Source organism: Phymastichus coffea, unplaced genomic scaffold (genome assembly GCF_024137745.1).
Source record: "Phymastichus coffea isolate CEN01 unplaced genomic scaffold, Cenicafe_Pcof_1.1 PCOF00063, whole genome shotgun sequence".
Lineage (NCBI taxonomy): Eukaryota > Metazoa > Arthropoda > Insecta > Hymenoptera > Eulophidae > Phymastichus > Phymastichus coffea.
Genome location: NW_026706874.1, coordinates 1,328,638 through 1,352,812, shown reverse-complemented (window position 1 = coordinate 1,352,812; position 24,175 = coordinate 1,328,638). Strand labels below are relative to the sequence as shown.

At 54.0% G+C, this 24,175-nt stretch overlaps 7 protein-coding genes and 1 non-coding gene across 11 annotated transcripts; 6 read left to right on the top strand and 2 right to left on the bottom strand.

Annotated features, from left to right (window-relative positions):
- The first annotated feature begins 1,956 nt into the window (after nucleotides 1-1,956).
- Nucleotides 1,957-11,097, top strand: LOC131667242 (G protein-activated inward rectifier potassium channel 3-like). Of its 2 annotated transcripts, XM_058940545.1 has the most exons (9): nucleotides 1,957-2,287; nucleotides 2,766-2,880; nucleotides 2,982-3,208; nucleotides 3,267-3,540; nucleotides 3,601-4,015; nucleotides 4,127-4,377; nucleotides 4,444-4,802; nucleotides 4,874-5,051; nucleotides 8,060-8,266. In XM_058940545.1, exons 1-8 carry the CDS (start codon nucleotides 2,082-2,084, stop codon nucleotides 5,049-5,051), a joined length of 2,025 nt encoding a protein of 674 aa, XP_058796528.1. In that variant the 5' UTR covers nucleotides 1,957-2,081; the 3' UTR covers nucleotides 8,060-8,266. The 2 variants fall into 2 exon arrangements, with proteins under 2 accessions (XP_058796528.1, XP_058796529.1); XM_058940546.1 differs by lacking the exons at nucleotides 1,957-2,287; nucleotides 2,766-2,880; nucleotides 2,982-3,208; ... (3 more) ...; nucleotides 4,444-4,802; nucleotides 4,874-5,051 and adding exons at nucleotides 7,213-7,454; nucleotides 9,387-10,435; nucleotides 10,509-11,097 and having other exon boundaries at nucleotides 8,060-8,388.
- Nucleotides 11,098-11,290: 193 nt separating this feature from the next.
- Nucleotides 11,291-12,647, top strand: LOC131667249 (uncharacterized). The gene is made up of 6 exons (XM_058940557.1): nucleotides 11,291-11,518; nucleotides 11,581-11,698; nucleotides 11,765-11,925; nucleotides 11,992-12,141; nucleotides 12,285-12,443; nucleotides 12,509-12,647. The coding sequence occupies exons 1-6, from the start codon at nucleotides 11,307-11,309 to the stop codon at nucleotides 12,612-12,614; spliced, it is 906 nt and encodes a 301-aa protein (XP_058796540.1). The 5' UTR covers nucleotides 11,291-11,306; the 3' UTR covers nucleotides 12,615-12,647.
- Nucleotides 12,648-12,913: 266 nt separating this feature from the next.
- On the top strand, nucleotides 12,914-13,720 carry LOC131667254 (uncharacterized). The gene is made up of 3 exons (XM_058940564.1): nucleotides 12,914-13,141; nucleotides 13,201-13,455; nucleotides 13,520-13,720. The coding sequence occupies exons 1-3, from the start codon at nucleotides 12,914-12,916 to the stop codon at nucleotides 13,718-13,720; spliced, it is 684 nt and encodes a 227-aa protein (XP_058796547.1).
- LOC131667247 (adenylate kinase isoenzyme 1) lies at nucleotides 13,696-15,273 on the top strand. Its single transcript, XM_058940555.1, has 3 exons — nucleotides 13,696-14,359; nucleotides 14,519-14,836; nucleotides 14,988-15,273. Exons 1-3 carry the CDS (start codon nucleotides 13,760-13,762, stop codon nucleotides 15,060-15,062), a joined length of 993 nt encoding a protein of 330 aa, XP_058796538.1. The 5' UTR covers nucleotides 13,696-13,759; the 3' UTR covers nucleotides 15,063-15,273.
- Nucleotides 15,274-15,303: 30 nt separating this feature from the next.
- Nucleotides 15,304-16,308, top strand: LOC131667252 (uncharacterized). The gene is made up of 4 exons (XM_058940561.1): nucleotides 15,304-15,520; nucleotides 15,586-15,723; nucleotides 15,790-16,014; nucleotides 16,077-16,308. Exons 1-4 carry the CDS (start codon nucleotides 15,322-15,324, stop codon nucleotides 16,274-16,276), a joined length of 762 nt encoding a protein of 253 aa, XP_058796544.1. The 5' UTR covers nucleotides 15,304-15,321; the 3' UTR covers nucleotides 16,277-16,308.
- Nucleotides 16,309-16,408: 100 nt separating this feature from the next.
- LOC131667244 (CD2-associated protein-like) lies at nucleotides 16,409-20,808 on the bottom strand. Of its 2 annotated transcripts, XM_058940549.1 has the most exons (7): nucleotides 20,136-20,808; nucleotides 19,797-20,038; nucleotides 18,780-19,703; nucleotides 18,601-18,705; nucleotides 18,410-18,501; nucleotides 18,121-18,334; nucleotides 16,409-18,043 (listed from the first exon to the last, which is right to left on the bottom strand). In XM_058940549.1, exons 2-7 carry the CDS (start codon nucleotides 19,953-19,955, stop codon nucleotides 17,951-17,953), a joined length of 1,587 nt encoding a protein of 528 aa, XP_058796532.1. In that variant the 5' UTR covers nucleotides 19,956-20,038; nucleotides 20,136-20,808; the 3' UTR covers nucleotides 16,409-17,950. The 2 variants fall into 2 exon arrangements, with proteins under 2 accessions (XP_058796532.1, XP_058796533.1); XM_058940550.1 differs by lacking the exon at nucleotides 16,409-18,043 and having other exon boundaries at nucleotides 18,136-18,334; nucleotides 18,459-18,501.
- A 952-nt stretch (nucleotides 20,809-21,760) lies between these two features.
- Nucleotides 21,761-21,832, bottom strand: Trnap-agg (transfer RNA proline (anticodon AGG)). Its single transcript has one exon. It is a non-coding gene; the product is annotated as a tRNA-Pro (tRNA).
- Nucleotides 21,776-23,480, top strand: LOC131667253 (leucine-rich melanocyte differentiation-associated protein-like). Of its 2 annotated transcripts, none has more exons than XM_058940563.1 (5): nucleotides 21,776-22,001; nucleotides 22,361-22,588; nucleotides 22,663-23,044; nucleotides 23,114-23,263; nucleotides 23,356-23,480. In XM_058940563.1, exons 1-4 carry the CDS (start codon nucleotides 21,942-21,944, stop codon nucleotides 23,191-23,193), a joined length of 750 nt encoding a protein of 249 aa, XP_058796546.1. In that variant the 5' UTR covers nucleotides 21,776-21,941; the 3' UTR covers nucleotides 23,194-23,263; nucleotides 23,356-23,480. The 2 variants fall into 2 exon arrangements, with proteins under 2 accessions (XP_058796546.1, XP_058796545.1); XM_058940562.1 differs by having other exon boundaries at nucleotides 22,657-23,044.
- The last annotated feature ends 695 nt before the right edge of the window (nucleotides 23,481-24,175 follow it).

Sequence of the window (24,175 nt, the reverse complement as noted above, 5' to 3'; positions counted from 1 at the left end):
CGCGCTGAAAGGTAGCCCGGCCGACGTGCAGAAAGCCATAATGGACAAGGTGCAAGACCCCAACATGCGCGCCTTCCTGGCCATGGAGCTTCGCGTTCGTAAGCTCATCGACTGACGCGTGAGTAGCCGAACCCCGAGACTCGTCCTTCGCGCGGCCTTAACCAGCGGTTTCTTTTCTTTTCTTTCAGGAGAGCGCCAAATATAGCCGCTTGCGTAATGCGGCGATGATCGTCGAAAAGTGGGCTGTACGCGCGTGCGGCCGCGGGAGAAAGAAAGAAAGAAAGAGAAAAAAAAGAAAAAAAAGAGGCGCGTTCGCTCGGTCGCTCGCACGCGAGAGAGCGAGAGAGCGAGAGTGCGAGAGAGCAAGATAGTCGTATCCAGCGCCGCGTGGCGCGACGATAAGCTCGCGCGCCAGTGAAAAAATCACGAGCCGCAGTAGCCTTCGGAGGAGGTGAGAAGCAGGATGCTGTCGCGCCGTCGAGTTGTATAATGCCGCTGCGAGTGCTCGATCTCTGTTGTTGTTCGTCGTCCTCAATAAAGAAGTGGCAGGCCAGTGTACTTTAATGATCGACCAGTGAGTTTTCATTGCTTTTCTCTGCGTGTATGTCCCTCCTCCCCCGTCCTCCTCCCTCTCTCGTGGCGCGCTACGTCTCGAAATAACAGCTCGCTGATTTAATAGAATTTCGAACGCCACTCGCGCGAAAAGCCAACGACTTCCGAGGGGCCGGTACGACGCGTTTGCGTGCGGCTCTCGAGCGCGGGAGCGTCAAATCGTTGCTGCGGCTTGCCGTCGATCGTCGAGCTGCTCGACAGATCCGGCGCAGCGACTCGCGAGGAAACCCCGAATTTCCTCGCGAATGCCGTGCGCTTCTTTACGTAAGCGCGCGCAACAAAGAGAAACGGAGAGGCAACAGCAATAAAGGCCAGCAGTCGTAGCGGGAAAGTGCGTCAATGCTTCCGATAAGAGCGATCAAACAGCGGAACGCTCGGAGGTCGCGCGAGCGCCTATATTCCGTAATTACTTTTCGATCGGCGAGTTGCGCGCGGCGCCGCGGGGCCAACGTCGGATAATTGCTCCAATAAAGCTATCCTCTTCTCCGCGCCGCATTTGACGCACCTGTCTTTGCCTCTTTTGCCTTATCTCCATTGGCTGTTACTAGACGGTTATTTCACGGCCATTCAACGACGGCAAGTCGCGGTTTCCCGCATCGCGCCTCTTCTCCGCACCTACTCCTACTCTCGACTACACCGGGCGCGAGTCGTCCGATTGTCTTGCCAATCGAGGATCGCTTTACGAGTGTTGGCGGCTGTGAACTCGATTGCCTGGCGCAATTTTGGACTTCGGATCCCAAGACTTGCGTAAAAAGCGGAAAAAGAAGAAAAAAACGAAAAAAAAAACGAAAAAAAAAACGAAAAAAAAAACGAAAAACTCGAAATTATGAAGCAGCGAACACGGAGACGACCACGTCGCCTTGGGATTTGAGATTTCGTCACGCGCCCGCGGCCCGACATCCGGAATACGTCCGCTCGGAGAGAGGTCGAAGGTGGCTTTGGCGATCGGCAGCGAATCGCGCACGCGCAAGATTGGCGACGATCGCGACGGGGCGGCCGAGCGAAACGACGGAACCGACGGCGCGAGCAGCGCGTCCAGAGGCGCGTCGGCCGTTCAACGAGAGCGACCTGCTTGCAGATCGCCATGCCCGAGTGGTCGGCGAGCGGCCGCGTGAGAGGCGCGCCGCCGCCTCCCGGACGATGTCGTCGACGGCGGCCAGCTCGCTGTGCGCCGGTAGCCACGGCCAGCTGCAGGTGTGCGAGCCGGCGCTCGGCGTCCAGACCCAGCCGCCGCGCCAGCAGAAGCGCAACTCCAGCAGCGGCAGCTTTCGCGACCCGAATAGGTAAGAGCCGCGCTATATATATACGGCGCGCACTTGGCGGGCACCAGTCCAACGCCGAGCCGAGCGCGCTCGCTCAGTGCCTCGCGAGCCGCGGCGTCGCCGAGATGTGGTGCAAGCGCCTGATCTGGGTGTTCCTCTGGCTGTGGACGGGCTGGCCTCGCGCGATGTGTCGGCTGTGAGGCGGCGATGAGCACCGAGGACGTCCGCCCCGCCGTCGCCGCCGCTGCTGCCGCCGCCGTCGCGGCGCAGCCGACGGGCGTGCTGCACCTGGGCGACCACGGCGTCGGCGGCGGCGTCGCCGCGGGCCTGAAGCGCGCCATATCCCAGGTGTCGATGCTCGTCGTGAAGGCCACCACCAGCGGCGAGGTTGCCTGGCGAGAGGAATGCCAGAAGTACGAGGCGCATCTGGGCCACTCCGCCGCGCGGCTATTTTGGCTTTGTAGCGCGCCGCTGGCGCAACTTTCCGCGCGCGAACGCGGGCACGGAAAGCCCAGCCACGTGGGCGCCTCGGCCCTGACCCGACTCGGCCGTCCTCGGCCGCCCTCGGGACGTCGTGTGTCGGCGGACGTCGGCGGGAGGCGCGAGGCGAATCGGCGATCGGTGCGCGCCTCCCTCGGAGCGCGAGCTCCATTCGCGCTACTCGGCGGGACTCGCGGCTCGCCGCGCGCGATAATTGCCGTGCGCTCGCGTTTATATTTGGCGAGCGAGAGGTGACGTCGACGCGTGAGTGTGCGCTCATTGTCCGCGAGTGCAGACAAGCTGCTCGGCGCGCGCTCGTCTCCCCCTGCTTTCCCGCGGCTCGTCGCGGAGCGTCCGCGAGGTCGCCAGGAGGCGTTTTCCGCGCGAGTGACGCCTGGCCGCCCGTTGCAGGTACAGGCAGACGAGGTTCAGCTCGAGGCGGGTGCGCAAGCGCGTGGTGTTCAAGCACGGCGACTGCAACGTGGTGCAGGGCAACGTGGCCAAGCGGCGCCGACGCTACCTGCAGGTACGCCCGAGAGACCGAGAGACCGAGAGACCGAGAGGCCGAGAGGCCGAGAACGCGACCGAGCGGACCGACTGACCGAGGGCTGTGCTTCTCGCTCGCAGGACATCTTCACCACGCTAGTGGACGCGCAATGGCGCTGGACGCTGCTGGTCTTCGCCATGACGTTCCTGCTGTCGTGGCTAGGCTTCGCGCTGGTCTGGTGGCTGGTTGTCTACGCGCACGGGGACCTGGAGCCGAGGAGCCCCGGCAACTTCACGCCTTGCGTCGAGGACATCCACGGCTTCACCAGTTGCTTCCTCTTCTCCGTGGAGACGCAGCACACCATCGGGTACGCGGACGTCGCGGACTTCGCGGCAGCCGACTGACGATCGTCGAACGTGTTGCAGCTACGGCTCGAAGCACACGACGGAGGAGTGTCCGGAGGCGATCTTCATCATGTGCATCCAGTCGATGACGGGCGTCATTCTGCAGGCCTTCATGGTGGGCATCGTCTTCGCCAAGCTGTCGCGACCGAAGAAGCGCACGCAGACGCTGCTGTTCTCGCGCAACGCCGTGATCTGCCAGCGCGACGGCCAGCCTTGCCTGATGTTCCGCGTGGGCGACATGAGGAAGAGCCACATCATCGAGGCGCACGTGCGCGCGCAGATGATCAAGCGGAAGGTAGGCCACGTGGGCGGGCACGACTCCGACGGGCCGACTGACGAGCGGCTGTGTCGGCAGGTGACGCGCGAGGGCGAGCTGCTGCCGTTCTTCCAGACGGAGCTGCGCGTGGGCGGCGACGGCGAGGAGGACAAGATATTCTTCATCTGGCCGACGACCATCGTCCACAAGATCGACGAGCGCTCGCCGCTCTACCACCTGTCGGCGTCCGACATGCTGCGCGAGCGCTTCGAGATCATCGTTATGCTCGAGGGCGTGATCGAGTCCACGGGCATGACCACCCAGGCTAGAAGCTCGTATCTGCCGTCCGAAATACTCTGGGGACACAGATTCGAGCACATCATCACCTTCAGAAAGGAGACCGGAGAGTACGAGGTCGATTACACCCTCTTCAACAACACTTACGAGGTTGACACGCCCCTCTGCTCGGCCGCAGAGTTGGATCACGTGCGTGCCATGCATCGCGCCAAAGGAGGTGAGGCGCTCACCGGAACAAACTCCCTTAGCTAGCTCCGATTCCTAGATTTTTTCTTTTATTATTCATTCATTCGTTCGTTCGTTCGTTCATTCATTTATTTATTGGCAGAGAGAACGAGTTCGGCGACTTTCCAACAGTACCGAATAGACTCGAGCAGCTCGCTGACGTCGGGCTCGGCGTCGAGCTTCGCCTCCTCGGCCGGTGGCTTGCACATGCACTCACACGTTGCCACGCCGCCGATACCCATACCGGTGACCATCACCGCGCCCGAGGATTCGCCTTCTCGCAGAGGCAGCAGCGTCAGTCAAACCGCTGGCGAGGAGCGCCGAAAATTGGCCACTTTTTACACTTTGGACGAGGTGAGCTGCGGACTATTCCACCTCGGCGACTGCAAAACGATGTACCGAAATGACGTTTGGTCGTAGACGATCGACACGAGTCCGCAAGGGCCGGTAGCCGACGACCTCGAGCTGGCGGACGTCGAGGAGGAGGAAGAGAACGAAGACGAAGCCTCGCGCGCGCTGCTGAATCGAGTCGACCGCAACGCTTCGAACGGCAATGACGCCGAGTACGACAAGGTGTTGGAAGAAGTGAACGCGAGCATTCGAAGCAACCGCAGGTCGAGTCTCCACGGCAAGTCGAGCAGCAGCAGCAAGAAAACGTCGCGCGAAGGCTCGCACTCGACGCTGTACTCGCTGAGGAACGACTCGAGAACCAACATCGACGAGATGGCTGGGAAGGGTGCCATGAGGAAAGCGCCGTCGCATACCGGGCTGGAAATGAGGTAAATACCCGAAAAAATTTGCGCGCGAAAATTGACGCTTGGGAATGAACGATTGTCCGTGCCGCGCGCAGGCCGCTGGTGCGGCGTTCGAGTCTCACGGATAGCAGGCGCAGTGGCAAGAACGATGCGTCGAAGAAGACCAGCTTCCACCTGGTGGCTCCAGAGCAGCCTCGGGAAGAGCGCGCCGCGCATCGGCCTCCAACCGATGCCGGCGAGGCCGCTGCCGTTCGGCCCAAGGACGTCGTTTAGGTGAGTTTTAACTGGATCACAATGAAAACTGAACGGCCACTTGGACTCGATGCGCCATGCTGGGTAAACTAAACTGCTCGCAGCCCGTAGTGCAATGCAGTTCGCAGTGTAGACGATAGTGATAGGTGCGTGACGAGACACGAGTGAAGTGTGCGCTATGCGCGATAAAAGGTGAATAGTTTTTTTCCGCTCGTTGGAGAAATTGTTGTTGTTGTTGTTGTTGTTGTTGTTGTTGTTGTTGTTATTGTTGTTCTAATGTCATGTTTGTACAAACCATATGTGATAGAAAAAAATACATTTTTTAATTTACAACAAATAGCAATTGTTCGCTCCTTTGTCAAGCTTTTACTTTCCGTTGCGATGAAGCGAGCGGAGATTGTGCAGCACTTTGGCAGAACAGTCGGGAATAAAATAATAGATTTGACGATAAACGAATAAATGCAATGAAACGTGGGAGCACTTGGAAACGTTCGATGCAACATAATTAGGAAAAACATGAAGCGCTCGGTGAGAGCGCAAGTAAATAGAGTTTGGCATTAGGCGTGCGACGTCGAGCTTGAAATTGACCAAAGGGCAAATTGGCTTGTCGGCGCTTCGCACAGCACGCCTAACCGGATCGAAGATGAAAGCGCTCAATGGCAGCGCTAACGCGATAAACGCAAAGCGTAAAAGCGAGCCGTTAAGTACGTCTTAAAGCACCTAAACAATTGGCCATTTGAACGAGCACAAAGCAGCCGGGCGCGCTAATTGCCCTCGAATTGCGCGCGAGAAAGAGAGGCGGGAACGAGGTGTCGAGCGGCGGCTGTCGGTCGCGCGCGGCATTTGATGCCGCGCCGTCAACGAGAGATCCGTATCGCGGAGAACGGGACCGAGATTAAACAATTGAGACGGCGCGTGATAACGAGGGCACTTCCCGCCTGCGCGTCGCACGGCGACGCGACGGCCTTTTAATCAGCCGCGCGGCGAGCGGCGCGCTCCGGACTTGCGTTGTACGTGCGACGAGAAAAAACGACTCTTTTTTTTTTTTTCTCTTTCGTTCGAGATCGACGGCAATTACGGAGGTATTTCGGTTGTCGCGTCATTCCAGAAGCGTCCAGCACGAAACGGCGCGCAATTGCAGGCCAGGAAAGGGCACGCCAACTCGGCCAAATTGCACCTGTGTCGCGCGGTTCGCCCTGCGCGCGCACGCGACAATTGGAAATGATACGCTCGCGCGACCTCGGCGGAGCGCGCGATCGGCGGAAACGCGCTGGCAAACAGAGAGACAATTCAGAACGGAAAGCCCGTCCGAAGGTTCTCCGGGGATGTGCCGCGGCGGCTGAGAGACACGCGAGAGGCAGGCGACGGGATTTTCAGCCGCGAGTCGAGTATCGCCTTACCCAATTGCGACACGTACGCGCGGCCTTGCGCCTCTCTCGCGCTTTACGCGCCGTAGCGCTGTAACGCGCGCAGCATTGAGGCGTCGTTGCGCCTCGTTCGCGCTCTTTTCGTTTGTGCCACGTCGCCGCGCGCGAGGGATCGCGGGCGGAGCCGATCGGAGGTCGCGTCGTCGGGCGTCGAGCGATCGCGAATGATCCGCGCGCGCGCGCGCACGTGCGAGAGGCCGAACGGCGGCGACGATTGCGCAACGAGAGCCGCGCGAGCGCAACCGGGTCGACCAAGTGTGCCGATCGCAGCGCAGGTACGTTCACCCGCCCGTGCCGCTGCGCCGTTCCCCGCCCGGCGACGACCCCCAAGGCCAAGGATACGCCCGCGAGAGAGAAGGTTGGGGGCAATTGGCGTCGATTAGACACACCTCGCCGCCGCCGCCGCCGCAGTCAATTGTTTCTGCGTCGAGACGGCTAATCCGGCGAGCCGAGGAAGCGGGATTTCCGGCGCGCCCGTAGAGCCAGCGGCGTCCGCGCGCGGAGCGGAGTGGGAAGCCCTGAAGTGTAGCCGAGCGCGCGACGACGCAGGTGCCCCGAACGGTAGGTCGCGCGGCGGGGCGGCCCGATGGAAAGCGGCCTTGATACACGCCAAAGCGGCTCGCTCGTAACGGGACGGGGACGGGCCGAGATCGCGCCGCGCCGCCGGGGGACCCGGGGGAGTCGGGGGAGTCGGGTGAGTCGCGGGAGCCGGGGGAGGGAGGAATATATCAAATTCGTCGCCGCGGCGGCTGCGATTTTCCCGCAGTCGCGGTCGCCACGCGCTCCACGGCCAGTCCGCTCCTGTGCCTCGCCTCGCTTGCGTCGCGCTCCACCTGCTCGACGCCGCTCCGCGCTCGTCCGTGCTTTCCTTCTGCTTCTTTCCGGACGGCGTCGCGCGATGACATTGGCTCGCGTCTCGCGAGACTTGCATCCGCACGACTGCCGATTCTGAAATGCGCGCGGCCGCTGACGACGCATCTCCGGCAGCCGCAGTCAGGTAACGACTTCCAATCGACGGTCAGGTAACGTTCTGAATCTCGACGCGCCGATGATGTTACTGGCGAGGCGCGAACGGTTCCGAGAAAGGCTCGATGATAAAATGACCGTGTGCTCCAGTTGTCGCTCGGTGTCCGTCGCGCGAAACGCAAGAATACGAGCGTGACGAGTGGTCGTGAAACTTATATCGTGCGGTAATCCAAATCTTCAACGCGATAAGTGTTGAAGTCTTGAGTGCCAATTATGCAAAGCAGCGATCGGACAGCTTGTCCGCAATCGAGCCGAACGTCGGCGATGCCAGTTGGCGAAATCCAGCTTACAGAAGTGTCACGATCGCGGGGAAAAAGACCAGATATCACTCGGCTCGTTAGCGCCCCGTTAAAAATACTGCATTAGTCACTAGACCGCTCGAGACAATTCTGATAAACGTCAGCATCCAAATAGAGCGCGTCTGATAAAAATGAAGAACCCCGATCTAATTATCTAAATCGGCCGTAAATTAGCGGAGCGACTCGTCGCTGAGACGCCGTCCGCGGAGAAGGCCGAGAGTTCGCCGAGCGACGAGAGACGAATCGCGGACATTAAACCGAGCTGGGACGTCCGCAGAGCCGCCTGAGCAACGACCCACAGCCACGGATGTGCGCCAGTAGGTCTAGCAGCGCGATGTCGACCGAGGACTCGGCGAGCCAGCAGCAGCAGCAGCAGCCGCAACTGCACAAGCTGTTCCGTCTGCCGGGCAGGATCGAGGAGGAGGAAGAGGAGGAGGAGCCGTCGTCGTCGGAGCAGCAGTGCCGCGGCGGCGGCGGCTCGCGCGCCGAGTCACCGTTGCTGTCCGGGCGCTCGAACGGCGCCATGCCCAGGAGCGTGACGCTGTTGCGCGTCAGCACCCACAGCAGCAGCCTCGCCGGCGGCGTGAATCGGCAGGACTCGGCCAGGTACGCCCCCGCGCCGATACCGGCCGACCAGCCCGTCGAGGCGCAGCAGGGCGCTCGGCCGATCGCCTCGATCCGTGCATGCGCGTGCACGCACGCGGCCGCGCGGTCCACTGAGATTGAAGCTTATCAGTCTCGATACCCCTCCCCACCGAGTTGCTCTCTCTCTCTCTCTCTCTCGCTGGCTCTCGAAAAAACGGCAGCGGAGCGTTCGATCTCAGTGTGTCGGTGAGCGGAGCGGCGATGCGCAGCACTCGTCGACGCCGTCGCAGGAGGGACAGCTGGTTGGTCTCATAAACAAAAATACGCACTCGCACAGGTAGCACTGTTGACTGGCACGTGCATCCTCCCCGACGATGACGGCGCGCGCGCGCGTGAGAATGACAGCGAGCGGGAGCGTAGTGTCCGCGCGCTAATCGAATGCTTCCGTCCGGTCTCGCTGGCTCGCTCGCTCGCTCGCTCGCTCGCTCGTTCCCTGAGGGATGCCAGGCCGAGCGCGCGAATGGCAAGTGCAAACGCTCTTGATCGTTTAGCGAGCGGCGTCTAAGTGTCCGCGCGTGCATCGCGTCGCGGCACCCGTCACTCGCGAGATACATGCGCGCGCTCGCAGCGAAGACGAGAGGCGGCTCAAGGTTACAAGGCTGCGCTGATAAGACGCCGACGAGAGAGCGAGAGAGAGAGAGAGAGAGTGTTGCGCGCGCGTTCGCGAGTGATACACGTCGTGGCGTCGCGCCTCGCACGATGAACGGCGAGCTGAGTGGCAGCGGCATCAGGCCCGACGCGGCCAACGACGAGCAGAAGCTCCTGCCCTGGGCGGCCCCGGCCAGGCCGCCCGTGGTCGTCGTCAGGAGCGTCGCCAAGAACAGGTAGCCCTCGGTCGCTCTCGCCGCCTTGGCCCCCGTCGCGTCCTCGCGCGCCCGCGCGACTCCCCGGGCGCCCGGGCGCTCGGGCGAGCGCAGCCGCGGGGCCGACTGACGGGGCGGGCCTGTTTGTGCGCACAGGAGCCGATTCCGCGCGGGGCCGCAGCGCAAGCTGCGGCGGCGCGCGGTGCTGAAGAGCGGCGAGTGCAACGTGCTGCAGTCGCGGATCTCGCGGCGCTCGCTGCGCTTCCTGCAGGACATCTTCACCACGCTGGTGGACACGCAGTGGCGCTGGACGCTGCTCTGCTTCGCGCTGAGCTTCGTGCTCTCGTGGCTGGTGTTCGCGGCCATCTGGTGGCTGATCGCCTTCACGCACGGCGACTTCGAGCCGCGGCACCTGGCCGACCGCGACTGGCACCCGTGCGTGGTGGCGCTCACCTCGTTCACCAGCTGCTTCCTCTTCAGCATCGAGACGCAGCACACGATCGGCTACGGCGGGCGCGCCACCACCGAGGAGTGCCCCGAGGCCATCTTCGTGATGTGCGTGCAGAGCATCTCCGGCATGATGATCCAGGCCTTCATGGTGGGCATCGTCTTCGCCAAGATGTCGCGGCCGAAGCAGCGCACGCAGACGCTGCTGTTCTCGCGCAACGCCGTCGTCTGCCAGCGCGACGGCGAGCTCTGCCTCATGTTCCGCGTGGGCGACATGCGCAAGAGCCACATCATCGGCGCGAGCGTGCGCGCCCAGCTGATCCGCTCGCGCACCAGCAAGGAGGGCGAGCTGCTGCCGCACAACCAGCGCGAGCTGGCCGTCGGCGCGGACGGCCAGACCGACGGTCTGTTCTTCATCTGGCCGTGCACCGTGGTGCACCGCATCGGGCCCGACTCGCCCTTCTACCACATGTCGGCCGAGGACCTGCTGCAGGACCGCTTCGAGATCGTGGTCATCCTCGAGGGCACCATCGAGTCCACGGGCCAGAGCACCCAGGCGCGCAGCTCCTACCTACCGCAGGAGGTGCTCTGGGGCCACCGCTTCGAGCCCATCGTCGGCTACTCGAAGGAGCGCCAGGGCTACGAGGTCGACTACTCGCTCTTCGACAGCACCGTGCAGGTCGACACGCCGCTCTGCTCCGGCCGGGAGCTGGCCGACTTCCACCGACTGCAGGACGAGCTCAGGCAGCAGACGCCCGGTGAGTCGCCGCGCCCGCTTGCTCGACGCCCGCTTGGCTTACCGTTTCGTCCGTGGCCCCTTTGTCTCCGCAGATGCGGCCCACTTGCGCCAGCTGCCGACGAGCGGCAGCCTGGCGGACGGACCCGACGGACCGGCCGCGCAGCCGGGGCTCAACGGCGGCGGCGGCTGCGACCGAGCCGACCTCCGCGTCGACATCCCGCCCGCAGACCGCAGCCCCGACGTCCGAGTGCCGCTCGCGGCCGCCTGCTCGTCCGCGTGCTCGCCGGAGCGAGTGCACTGAAGCGCCACGATGCGACTGGCCTCGCAGCCTGCCCGCCGATGCAGGAGCCCGCCTGCCGCTGCGCCCGCCGAGCGCCGAGGAGGCCGCCAACTTCGCGGACGCCTGCCGTGCGGCCCGTGCCCGCGAGCACGCTTAGAGCACGCGCACGCACGAACCCACGCACACGCGCACACACGCTCGCACACGTATACACGTACACGTAGATACGCATACGCGTAGTCGCGTCGATTGCGAGCTGCGAGAGCGGATTTTAGATGAGTACGCTGCTTTTTCCGAAAGAAAGCCGCTGAGGGGGGACGACGAATTGCGCAACGGCTGTAGATCGGCCGTTTCGCACGCTCGTCCTCCGCAGACCTCCTTCGTGATTATTATTATCATCATCATTATTATTATTATTATTGTTATTATTATATGCATTCGTTGTTGCAATAAAAATCGATTTTTCAAAAACAAAGCATTCCTCGTTTCCATTCGTGCGAGTCAGCTGAGTACACGAGTGTATGTCTGTGTGTATGCGCGCAGTCACTTCTTGCGAAATGCAGCGTAAATTCAGCGGCGGCACGGGAGAAGCGCACGAGTCGACGCGAAGATGCCGCCGCAGGAGGACGAACGGCGATTCTGCGAGACGTCGAGGGGCCGGGCGCGGGCTGCGGGCGCCGCCTATGCGATGGTGACGACGCACGCCGAGGCGCTCGCTGCACTGCTGGCCGTCTGCCTCTTCACCGTCGTCGTCGTCGTCGTCGCCATCGGCATCGGCGCGCTCGCGCTCGCACCTGCCACTCGCGCACACGACTCGCGTCGGTTGGTACGCACCCTCGCTGGCACTGCTCTGCGGATTTCTGACGTGCTCGCCGTTGACGCAGGTGCGACGAGCAGTCGGCGCCCATCAGCGTGTACTTCGTCAAGCACGAGCAGCGGCGCTGGACCATGGACGAGCTGTGCTGCATCGAGATCGCCGCCAGGAAACACTCGCAGCTTGACGTACGACTGCCAAGTTCTTTCTTCCGCTGGCCGAGTCGCCGATCAGCGCAGCGTTTTGCCTTTCAGATCGCGATGGTCAATGTGAAGGGGAGCAGCGGGGCTGTCGCCGAGGAGCCCCTCGGCAAGGAAATCACGTCGACGGCCAACAAGGCGGACGTAAGGTCGAGACTGCTGGAAATGGCGAACGTTCGAAGCGTCGAGCTCGACGTGGCCAAGCTGTTCGAGAGGTAATCTCGGTGATGGCGACGCCGATGGTCAACGGACAAATGACCGATAATTGACGAGCCCCACAGGTCGGTGCTGTCGAGAAGGTTGAGCGGGAACTCGACGAGCGAGCAGATCGAGCTGGCAGCCAAGTTTCAAGTTATCTGGGATTCCTCGGGAATATCGCTGGAGCCGCGAGATGTCGTTCAGCTCGAGAGCGCGCTGCACTTCCTCGACGAGTAAATATGAGCGTACCGTCCGAGTGACGTTTTCGCTGGCGATTGCGCCGGTCTCCGCGCCAACGGTCCGCGCTCCGGATTATTAGAGGCCGCTCGTCGATTCGCCCTCGACGCAGCTTCATTGGCCAAATCCTTCTTTCCAGCCAGGCGGAGGCGACGGCGACGATCCAGCTGGACGAGGACCTTCAGGCGGCGAGCGTGCCGTGCCAGTCGTTCATCGGCTCGGTCATCGCAGAGATGGCCCGGGATTTCGCGGATCGGCGAACGCTCGTCGGTCGCGCGCTCGCCAACTTCTGCCCGAGGTACAGCTGCGCCGCGACAGTCGCGGAGGGTGAACTGAATCACGAGCGTGCGCTCGCTGTTGCAGCTCGTCCCGTTGCGCCGGCGTCAGGATCGCCGCGGCGAGGGCAACGGAAGCCGCCGACCGGGCGCAGTGCCCCATCGTCGATTCCTGTTCCGCCGACGGCGACTGATGCGCAACGCGAAAGCAACTTTTTGTACTCACCACCGATGATTGTGCAATACATCGAGCGATTCTCGCAAGCAAATCCTGTCGTTGCAATCTCTGCGCCAAAATGCCCCGTCGTCGACGCTCCGTGTGTTTAGGTTTGTCGACGCGCGCACTCGTCGACAATTTCAGAGGCAACAACGCTTTCGCAAGCCACGACCCGCGCGCACAAATTCTGCCAGTATCCCGTCGCAAAATCAAAAGCAAAAAACAAAAAACATAATCTATAGCGAAGCAGCAGCAAACGAATTTGTAAGCGAAAAAATGGCGCGATTTCGCAGAAGGTCGAGTGGCAACAGCTACCAAGTAAGTCGAGGTCGGCCGGCCGGCCGCCCTCTCGCCCGAACGACTAGCCTAAAAGTCATCGCGAAAAAAATTGAAACGAACAAATTGATCGGCGCGCAGCGCTTGGGAAAGCTGGCGTGCGGAGTGTGCAGCTCGAGCGTGATGGGCAGCTCGCTGTACGTGACGGTGATAGGCCTCATCGGAACGGTGAGCCCCACGGTCGATCTCCGATCCGCGGCGCGCTGTCACGCGGCTGAAACTTGCAGGCGGTGACGGCGTTCAACGTGATGCGCATCGTGAACCGCAAGCCCGAGCCAGACTACCCGGCGGATCCGACGAGGCCTTCGCGAGTCAGAGCCGCCGGTCCGTTGCCGGCCGCCGCGCCGCCGCGCCGCCGCGGTATTTTTAACCGAGCCGCGGATTCGGTTGCAGTGCCCGAGGAAGTCGAGCGCGATCTGAAGCTGATGACCTCGATCCTGAGCATCGAACACTACACGCTGATAATGCTCGGCGCGCTGACCGTGAGTCTCGCCGGCTCGTAGCCAGCCGCGCCGGCATCTCCGCAGCGGGCCGTCTCTGTCGCAGGACTACCCGATGCTGCACGCGCCCTGGCTACTCATGCAGCTGTGCGTGATAGCCGTCGAGCTGCTGGTCTTCCTCGTGCGGCTGTTCCTCGAGGGCCTGCACGTTAGCCGCGACGAGGTGCTGCTGTCGATGCTCAACCTGCACAACTGGATGCAGGTGTTCTGCCTGTTCGAGCGCCAGGCCGCCGGCCGTCTCGGCTGAAGGCTCGCGGCCAGCCAGCGACGCGCGCGCCGGGGATCGATGGTGCGCGCGGCGCGGCGCGGCGCCTTCGGCTGCTTGGAGGCGCGCCAGTCCGCCGAGGAGCGCCGAGCCGACCGCACACCTCCGCCGCCCCGTCCCTTGCGATTCCCACGGCTGCGCGCTCACTGCCGTAAGTATCCGCGGACCGCCGAGCACTCGCCGTCCGCTGGCGACGTCGGCGACGTCGGCGACTCGGTCGCGGCTCGCGGCGATCGCGAGCGGTCCGATCGATGCGACGCGGCGGCCCGCGACGGCCGCGGCAATCTAGTTCAAGGTGGCGTCGTCAGACGGCCACGCGCGCAAATTTCGAAAACACTCGAAGATCACGCGGCTGGCCGAGCGTTGCCAATCTCGTCACGGCTAACCTCTCACGCCTCGATGTGCGAGTGTGCCCCCAGGGGTAGCGCGACGAGAATGAAGACCATCTGGATAATCGGCGGCCCGGGCTGCGGCAAGGGCACCCAGTGCGAGAGGATCATCGCCAAGTACGGCTTCGCGCACCTAAGCAGCGGCGACCTGCTCCGGGAGGAGGTCGCCAGCGGCAGTCCCAGAGGCGCGGAGCTGCAGGAGCTTATGTCCAAGGGACTCTTCGTGCCGACGGTAAGAGAGGGACCAGGGCCGGGCCGGCCGCGCTTTCCTCGGGGCGCCCGACTGCGCCTTTCGAGTGCCGTTACGTAAGCCCGCGCGGAAGGGGACGTCGTCTTGCGCGAACGCGATTGCGCAAGCACGCAAGCACGCAAGCACTCGACTCTGTCGCAGGACGTCGTGCTGACCCTGATCAAGGAGCGCATCGCCAAGGCCCGCTCGGAGCAGCCGTCGCTGAGGGCCGTGCTGGTCGACGGATACCCGCGCGAGCTCGAGCAGGGCCTGCAGTTCGAGAAAGACGTGAGCGCCGTCGACCTGATCATCTTCTTCGACGTGCGCAACGAGACGCTCGTCGGCCGGCTGCTAGGCCGTGCCGCCGCCGCCGCGGTCAAGCGGGACGACGACAACGAGGAGACCATCAAGAAGAGAATTGAGATCTTCAACGAGAAGAATGGCAAGATCGTCGAGCACTACAAGGACAAGTGTCTCAAGGTGAGTGCTTCTCCAGACGGGAAGCTGTTCGCCGCTTCAAGCGACGCGGTTCGACCCACATACTTCCATTTACCTACTGACCCACTTTGAAAAACTGTCGCGCGTCGGCTTGTCGACGATTAATCTGTCACGCTGGTTTTCCCCATTGCAGATTAACGCGGAGGGCAGCGTGGACGACGTCTTCTCGCAGGTGTCGCAGGCCATTGACAAGTTGCTCGCTTCATAAATCTCTCGGTCGTCAATCATCGTATTTCCGGCACTAAAGAAACGGCGCCACACTGATTACGCTTATTTAGAAAAACGCAAAGGTCTACATCGTTCAAACGTTTGGGAAACCTGTGTACATACGTATGTTTCTTAAGTTCGGCCTGGTCGTAGTACAAAAATCTATTGTGTAAGTTGAAAAAACTACGCTGACAATAAAAGCGCGCAAGACAAAACAAACGAGTGTCGTTATTTGCCCGTCAGTCCGTCACTGCACAATCATGAAGCTAGTCGCATTGTTATTCGCGCTGTTCACGTGCGAATGCTGCAGAGACATAAATCCAAGAAGAGCGATTATTTACAGCAGAGTGAAGAAAGATGCGCAATCCATGGAATCGGTTATTTTGAGAAGACGGTTGACCAACGTCGACGAGTGCAGAGATTTGGCTGAGAGCAAATATGCGCTGGCTTTTAATTTCGGTAGGTCTCGCGCAAGTCGTTTGCCTATCCTCAAAGTGTTATCGAGATCGTCATTGTTTCGACAGCGAGACTACCGTCGAACAACAGCGACGAAATAACCAATTGCGTTCTCCTACACTGTCCAGAGACAAGCGGGTTCCGTCAGCTACTCAACGTCACGGGAATCGATTACTACAGCGCTTACTCGCGTCGCGCTTACAGCGGTAATGTCACCTCGTAAATACTTGATGCTTCACAGGCAACGATCAAAATTGATTTCGTGCGCGTAGGCAACCACACCTTGACATGCGTTCGCAGTGTCGGCCTCTTTGCGATCAACTTTCAGAAGCAAAATTTCAGCAACGCGCGCAACGAGTGCCAGAAGAACAAAAGCTTCCTGGCTGACGTCGTCGGCGACGAGAGAACCACAGGACTCGGTAACCTCATCGGTCAATTCACAGTTTACGTCGGATTGAGCAATGAAGGCCAACGACGCATCTGGAAAAATGAATTCGGTGAGTATGATAATCAGGAGAAATTTAGCGAGATTGAACTGCGTAATTTACTTGGTTAACAGGTGAAGCACTGGCGTGCCAAGATTACCGAGCTTGGGGTATGGGGGAACCGTCGCACTCGCGCGGTTGCGTGGCTCTGTTTCGATTGCATCCAAAAGCTGATCCTGTATGGAAAGTTGTTTCTTGTGCAATCGAGTTACCGTACATTTGCGAGATTCCCAGATTGACCGATACAATGTATCTCAATAGAACTTTAAGTTGATCTTACCAAAGTAACTGTAGAACGCATAGTATTAACGCGACAAAATTTCAAGTCAGGTAGCGCATAGTTTAAAACTTTCGTTAATTTATATTTAGTGTCTCTCGAACGAATACAATGGACTGTGATTTTTTTCATTAATATTAAGATACACATAAAGAAAATGTATATTGTTTATTCCAATGAATTATTAATATTTACAAATACGAATTACATGTTTGTGTCACATCTCTAGGACGTGACATCATCACGAAAAAGCAAGAGAAAATATATAATCATCTCTCTCATTCTCTCTCCTATTTCTTTGCTCTAATCTTGCGCCGGAAAATTATTTACATGCAATTATCTTTTTCTTCTCCTCTTATACATTATTTTTCTCGTTCAGTTTTACAAATAGGACACTTATGTTATTTTCATTATATCAATATAGAACGTGATGCTCTCTCTCGCTCTCTCTCGCTCTCTCTCTCTCTCTCTCGCGCGCGCGCTCTATCTCTCTCCTCGATTTACAATACTGTCGGTGATTATGCAAATATCTTACAGCGACTATCGGAAGCATCAACGAAAAAGCCTGGACGCTGCGTGGAAATTTTTCCAAAATATATATATTATATATTTATATATCATCTCACGAAAATAAAAATTGTGAAAAAATTTCCAGAATTTTGCGGCTGTTTTATTCTTTTAATCTCCTTTTTTCCCCAACAACAAACGAATAAATGCATTCGGTTTTTGTTGTATACAGCGGTCTTTTCGACTGTTTCAGTGCACTCGCGGCTAATTAGTTTCACACATATAAAAATACAAAAATCATCGTTATCAAGCTACGCTGACAACGAGATTTGGTCGGAAAAAACAATCCCCTGGTACTATGCTGCAGTGTCATTTCTTTTGATTATCTCGAGAGGATCAAGATTTATAAAGTACTATCTGAAGTCAAAAATCATGAGTCTCGAAATCCAACTTGTATCTATCTTTTCATTTTTTGCCTCTATTCTTCATCAATGTAGTACGGTTGATTTTACACTACGATAAAGCTCGCAATACATGCTAACGCATTTTTTTAAATAATTTGTTATAAGTATACAATCGCCTATTAAAGTACAAAGCATTTTTGTAAGCAAAAAAAATCATTATTTTATCTATTCCACGAGTTAATTTTATAACATGTAAATTTAATAAATAAAAATCATTCCTTGAAAAATATCTCTTTAAAAACTCTTGGTACGTTTCGTTTAAAACAAGGAAAAAAATCTGTAATATACAACTGAAATCGTAATTGTCTAATCTAATCACTGATTAAGTTTACTGTAATAAATGCTCAGACAGTTAATGATGATAAAATAATTGGCACAATCGAATCGTTACTTTTAAGCTCCATTATTCCTATATAGATTAAAAAAATTTTTTTGCCAGGCATTATTCTACTCAGCCACGGTTCTTTAGTTTTTTTTAAGTACATAAGACACTAGTTTGAGCAAACTCGCTTTAAAACTAAAAAGACAAAACATCAACCATACACATGGCAATAGGCCTACGAATGTTTCCAGTGGAATGTGTAATGTCGTTGTGGTTTTCGCGAACGGAACAAAATAAAAAAAAAAACGCGTTTCAGTCGAAACATTATCATAAGTTCTAAGAAATGCAAAAAACAAGTCTCTTTAAGTTTTGTAGAAATTAATCTTTATCACTTGCCGCATTTGCAAGTTGATCCGTAAGTTGATCAACTTTTCTCTGTAATACGGTCTGCTTCTCTTCCAATATAGCGATCTAAAAATAACACATAACACACTTTCATTAGATATTAAAAAGTGTAATAAGAATAATCATATCCTATAGATTCATACCCTATCTAATAGTTGACTATATAGGTAATATGGAACATAGGCAGGTAAGTTTACTGATGAAGGTGATGAGGCAGAATGATCCGATTGTGGCGAAGGCTCTGTTCGATCGGATTTTTCCTTTTCCTTTTCTTTCACTTTGTCTTTTACCTTGGTTTCCTCTAAGTCTGTGCTTGATTTTGGTGGAACTTCTGTATTGTGCATAGATGAAGACATCCTAATAAATAAAATATTATGATATTTATAGAAATAATTTATAATAAAATACGTAAAGTACAGTGACCAAATTTACCATGGTAGTACTTTTTCTTTTTTCTCTACTTTTTCAGATCGGTCTGTACCTTTTCTGTGCCGTTCCATTTGGTTCAACTTGAGTTCCTCCATCTGAAATTAAAGCAATATTTCCATTGATAAACTATTTGTAAACATCTGAATTGAAAATGTTAATAAGTAAACACATGTCAGTCAAAAATATATATTAACCCATGGAGGTTTCTGTTTTGATTTGGACATTAAATTCCCATCATTTTCATCATCTTTAGCAGGAGCTTCCAAAAGTTCCGAACTTCCATTAGTCATATTATCTTCCTACAACATACAAAGAAAATTAATTTCTTGCTACAAATTATATCAATAAAATTATTTCTTTCAATTTCCCATACCTTTAATGTAACCATATTATTATTAGTTGGGCTTGAACCGCCAGTAGAGTTTTGTTGCTTGAGTGCATGTGTGGAAGGCAATCGTCTCCTTGGAGCTTTGGCCCTTGATGCAGTGAGATGCGAAAGAGGAGCTCCTTCGCCTCTTTCAACTTCATCAAGCTCTTCTCCCAGTGCTGTACCAGCATTACCATTACCATTATTATTAATAGCACTATTGCCACTGTCACTCATAAAACGTTTGAAACTAGAAATCAGGGCATTGGTTGGTTTCTTATCTCCTGTATTAGCAGACAAAGATGTAGCCGAGGATGACATGGTAATTTTCTTGACCGTGTTGTCAATTCGCGTGTTGTTTCTGATATCCAGACTCTTGCGAATAACGGCAGTCTCTTTTTTCTTGACAACTTGATTCTTGGTAAGTGATGATTTGGTTGCATGATTATTTACCTGACCATCTTGATGGTCATTGTTTCTCAGAGTTATCAGCTCCACAAAATTGTCAGGAAACAAACCTATCTGGCCTTTCAGTTCACCCTTCCACCATCCTTTATCTGGAGCATCCTTGGAGAGCAGTGTAATGATATCGCCCTCGACAATTGTTAGTTCGTCATCATTGGCCGCCTCATAAGGAAACAACACCTTACAAAATTCCTTTTTTTCCTTGTGCTGCCTTTCGGCTTCTTCGGGCACCGGTGGAGCAACAAAATTTGAAGGAAATACACCAGTTCTACCTTTGATTCTCCCTCGCCACCAGCCTTCTTCCACTTCACCAAGATACTCGATGTTGTCATCTACCACGAGCTTGAGCTCATCGTCGTTGCACGGTTCGTAACTGAACAACACTCGACAGATTTTCCTTCCGGCATTGTTTCTCAAAGTCACTTCGTCGTTCTTGTTTCTTGTTGATCCCGATGGATCTAAAACCTTGTTTGTCGAACAAGAACAATATATGTACGTCAATCGTGGAATGTATACGAAGACAATTGCGAACACACAAGAGTGCGATGAATCATTTACCTTGACGAAGTTGTCAGGAAACATGCCTCTCTTGTCTCTCAGTGTACCTTCCCACCAACCACCATTGGATGTTTTGATATCCTTAATAATATCACCTTTACGGATACTGAGCTCGTCAGGTTCCTGAGCCTCGTAGTTGTACTCAACTACTGCCTCCATATCTCACGCAGAACTTTTGTATCGCTTAGCTCTCTCTCACTCTATCTTTTTATCTCTGCTCGCTTAGTTTTTTTTTCTTGTACCTGAAATGTAATATTATAGGCGAGCGTGTGACTCACATAAGTCAGTTTATCGTATACAAAGATAAAAGGGAATAATGAAGGAATACCTCGGTCTTACCTTGATAGCTGCCGGTCGAGGAGGTCGATGAATGAGAAAGAAAGAACTGTCAGCCAGGCTGCCGAGTTGTCATCATGATTGGGAATTGATGATGTCGCTTCGGCGTATCCTCCCACAAACACACCGCACAACGGGAGACCAGAATAAACGCGTTTTCACTGACAGTTGCTGTTACTACCAAGTGCCACTGGCGCTAGACGCCATCTTGAAGCGCTCTCTCACCTTTACGCTGCCACTCTCGCGCTCACACACGCATACTAATGCACGTGTGTGCTATCAGCGCGAGATACCGTTAGAGGACGCTAGCGAACGGCGCAGTGCCACTTCGCAAGGTTCCTTCATAGCGGCTCGACCAAATTAATATTAGCTTTCTATTCTCGACCTGTATTATTAAATCGAAGTAACGTAGAAAGTTGGACGTCTTGTGAAAAAAGCTTGAGGGCTCATCTACAAATACATCTGTTTATAAGCAATCATCGTTCAGCGACTATTCTTAACATTTTCGAATAAATTGCGTTGAATTTTGAAGCGCGAGCGGTTTTCTTTCCTTCAAGAATACAACAATGCTTCGCAAGATTTCAGAGAAAAAAAGAGGAAACCTCATTTGGACGATACTACGGTACGACCGCGGGGTGACTCATTGCGTACGTGCTCCGAAGAAAAAGTTATCTTTTTCGTGGTAAGGCGCATGACGCATTTTAATACGTGCGTATGTCGCTACGCTACTTACAATACTTTCTTTGTCAAGGTGTCAAATGGAATCCATCGGTTTTCCGTCTTGAATTAGAAAAAGTGTTCACGTCCAATATGAGAACGGAAATGATCCACATGTACGATAGTGAAAGATATATATCGGTTGCAGGCTGAATCTATATAAACTAACGTTATTAGTTTTGTAAGGTGAGTAACGGAGAGCGCGCTATTCAATAAAGTTACGCAAATTCAGTTCGATCGGCGCTATAATCGTCGCGTGCTCCGCAAACAAAAATGTATCAAATTTATACTTGTGGGGCTGAACTTATGAGGTCAAGATTCCTTTTCACAGTTAATGTTTGTATACGTTTAAATGCTGAGCGCAGCATGAAAGCGGGAAAAGTCGCTCAGGTAAGCCCCCCCCCCCCCCCCCCGCAGAGAACGAGCGAGTGAGTAGTCGAGGCCACTCAGTCAGATGTCACCCAGGGAACTGCAGCCAACGAACGGTCTCTACAAAGCAACGAAACCTTTAATTTGCTCTTTTTGGACCAAATTTTGGAGAATCAGCATCGGAGACAATACAGGAGAACCGAACCCATATGGAACCGCGACTACTGTAGCGGCACAGGCGTTTAAATCGCAACCATGCTTTCGATGGAAATACGAACTTGATTTTCGTTTTGACCGGCAAAATTATACATTTTATTCTCTCGATGCTTCTCGTTCAACTAATTTGCCGATAAAAATACATCCGTATTGAATTCAGTGATGATAAGTTAGGAATCTACACTATTTTTACTTTGATCGCACATTCGCAATATTGGCCGCGTCTAATTAATTAAAAGCTAAATCGTCACTACGGTTTCAACAACGAAAAAAGCCATCCGCATTTAGAAAAAAGAAAAGCAAAAAAGAAAAAAAAAATAATGACAGGGCTCGTCCGGGATTTGAACCCGGGACCTCTCGCACCCTAAGCGAGAATCATACCCCTAGACCAACGAGCCAACGCGATCCGTTTTACTTGGTTGTTGTTACAGAAGCCGTGCGCTCGCGCGTGCACTTTTATCTTGCGGCCCGACCGCAGCGAGCTTGCTCGGCGAGTCACAGTGCAAGATGGCCGAGTCGAGCGAGCAGGACTTCAACCGTAGCGGACTAACTGTCCGTCGCGGTCGGGTATGAGCCTCGTTTTCGCTTTCCTTGCGCTTTGCGCTCGCGTGCTTTCGGATCGGAGGCGCGCTTTTACCGCGTAAGCGCCCTGAATCTCGTTCTCTTGGTAATTATCAGAGCGCCGCGCGTACGTTAAAGTAGAATTAATCGCACTGAAGCTTAGTTTTCTTTTAGAGAGACGCGATGATCTGAAAAAGAAATTAACGAAATACGATGTTAATTGAATTACGCTTTAAAAAGCTATTTAAAATGACACGCTCGCAAGCAACCACAATTTATTTATAAACGCAAACGTCTATCTTATCATTTGTGTGACAAAAGAGCGATAAGTAAGTAATCCAGTACTTCTCTCTCGTTCGATTCAGGCATGGTACACCGGACAACGAGCTCAGCGAGTATCAAGCCGCCTGGTCGGCGTCGTAGGCGCCGACTGTTGGAGTCTCGACTTGTCGTTCAACGAACTGTCGTCGCTCAGCGCGCTCAAGGATTTTCCTCGGTTGCGAGAATTGGTGCTCGACAATAACGATCTGAAAGACCTGAGCACGCTGCCGACAATGGTCGGCCTGAGCACTTTGAGCTTGAACAACAACAAGGTAGGCATCCACGCGTCGATGATTTCTCACTGGGGAAGCAAGTGGCAGAGCGTTCGCTAATTGTCTAGGCCAAGATATCAGACGTCGACTCCGCTTTGGAGCGCATCCGGCAGTGCTGTCCGCAAATTAGCTACGTCAGCATCCTCGGTAATCCGGGTTGCCCCGACCAATTGACGTATCCGAACGCCAACGACGAGGAAGATTATGAGCGATATCGCGTGTACGCAATTCACGTGCTGCCGGTAACTCTGAGGTTTCTAGACTCCAGGCCAGTCACGAATCGAGAGAGGACGTTGGCGAACAATCGAGGCAAGTTCTTCAAGACTGTGAGGTTCGACGGCAAAAGCGCCAAGAGTGTTGTACCGACGAAACCTCAGGACGTTTTTGATGAGATCAATTTCCATGTGAAATACACGCCGTTACCGATTTCCGTGAGGTCTCCGCAGGATCACAAAGGTATGCTTTTTTAGAAAACCACCTTTTCCTAATTGCCCTGTTCTATTCGATTTGCGAACGTTGTCATAGGTGCCTATGGAAAATGCAGATATCAGTACTCGGGCAAAAATTCTGAAGGTAATCGCTTTATAAGCAATAACGACCTGTAGCTGTGTAAAAACGGCGAGTGATCGATTGGTCATACAACCAAAAATCAAATTGTCGTCGTACATTTTCAAGGTAGAAAAAAATTATTTATTTTCGTCATTTACATCAGTTTCATATTTAAGTAATAGTATAAATAATCCTTTAAACTTTTCTTATACTTTTAGTAATGTCGGAATGCATGAGACGCCATATGACAATTGCACTTATGAGAGAGAGAAAAAATACAAGAAAAAGTACTTATTGCCTTCATTGCGCGAGCGAAACAACAAGAAATTATAATGTACATAAGAGATTGTTATTGCACCCGAGGCAGCCAAGCTAATTGCGTCACCCTGTTCACATATCATTTAAATCTAATAAAAATTTATATTTTTTATTTTGTTAATATTAATGATCGAGTATAAGTACATAGGTATCAGCCTTGCGTTTCATTATTTTATTAAATAATTCGATCGAACGCAGCTAACTAAAAATTTAACTTTCGTTTTTTTATAACGTTGTTTTTTAAACATAAATTTGTATATTCATATATAACATATTCTTCTAAATACATTTATAAATGTTTTATCAAATTATGATCACCTAGCGTATTTAATTCCTCAAATACGACGATTATTCTCTGTGAAATAATAAGCATACCAACAGTAGACGAACACATCTGTACATATATCTTTTACACAACGTGGTAAGCATCAGAACACCTTCTGACTCCACAAAGAATCATAAAAGTACTTTTGGCCACAACTTTTGAATGTAAAAAATACGTTGAGTCAACATTTGGCAAAACTGAAGGTCGACGTTCACACAACGACATTATGCAATCAATAAATAACAAGAATTACACATTACATATTTTAAAGCTACGATTACCGCATTCGATGATTCACAGAGTCTGATGAATTTTGAAAAATATTCTAATTTCTCTCTCTTTCTTTCTATGTAAAAATAGGCACGAGAGCTATACGGAAAAGATCATTACAAAGT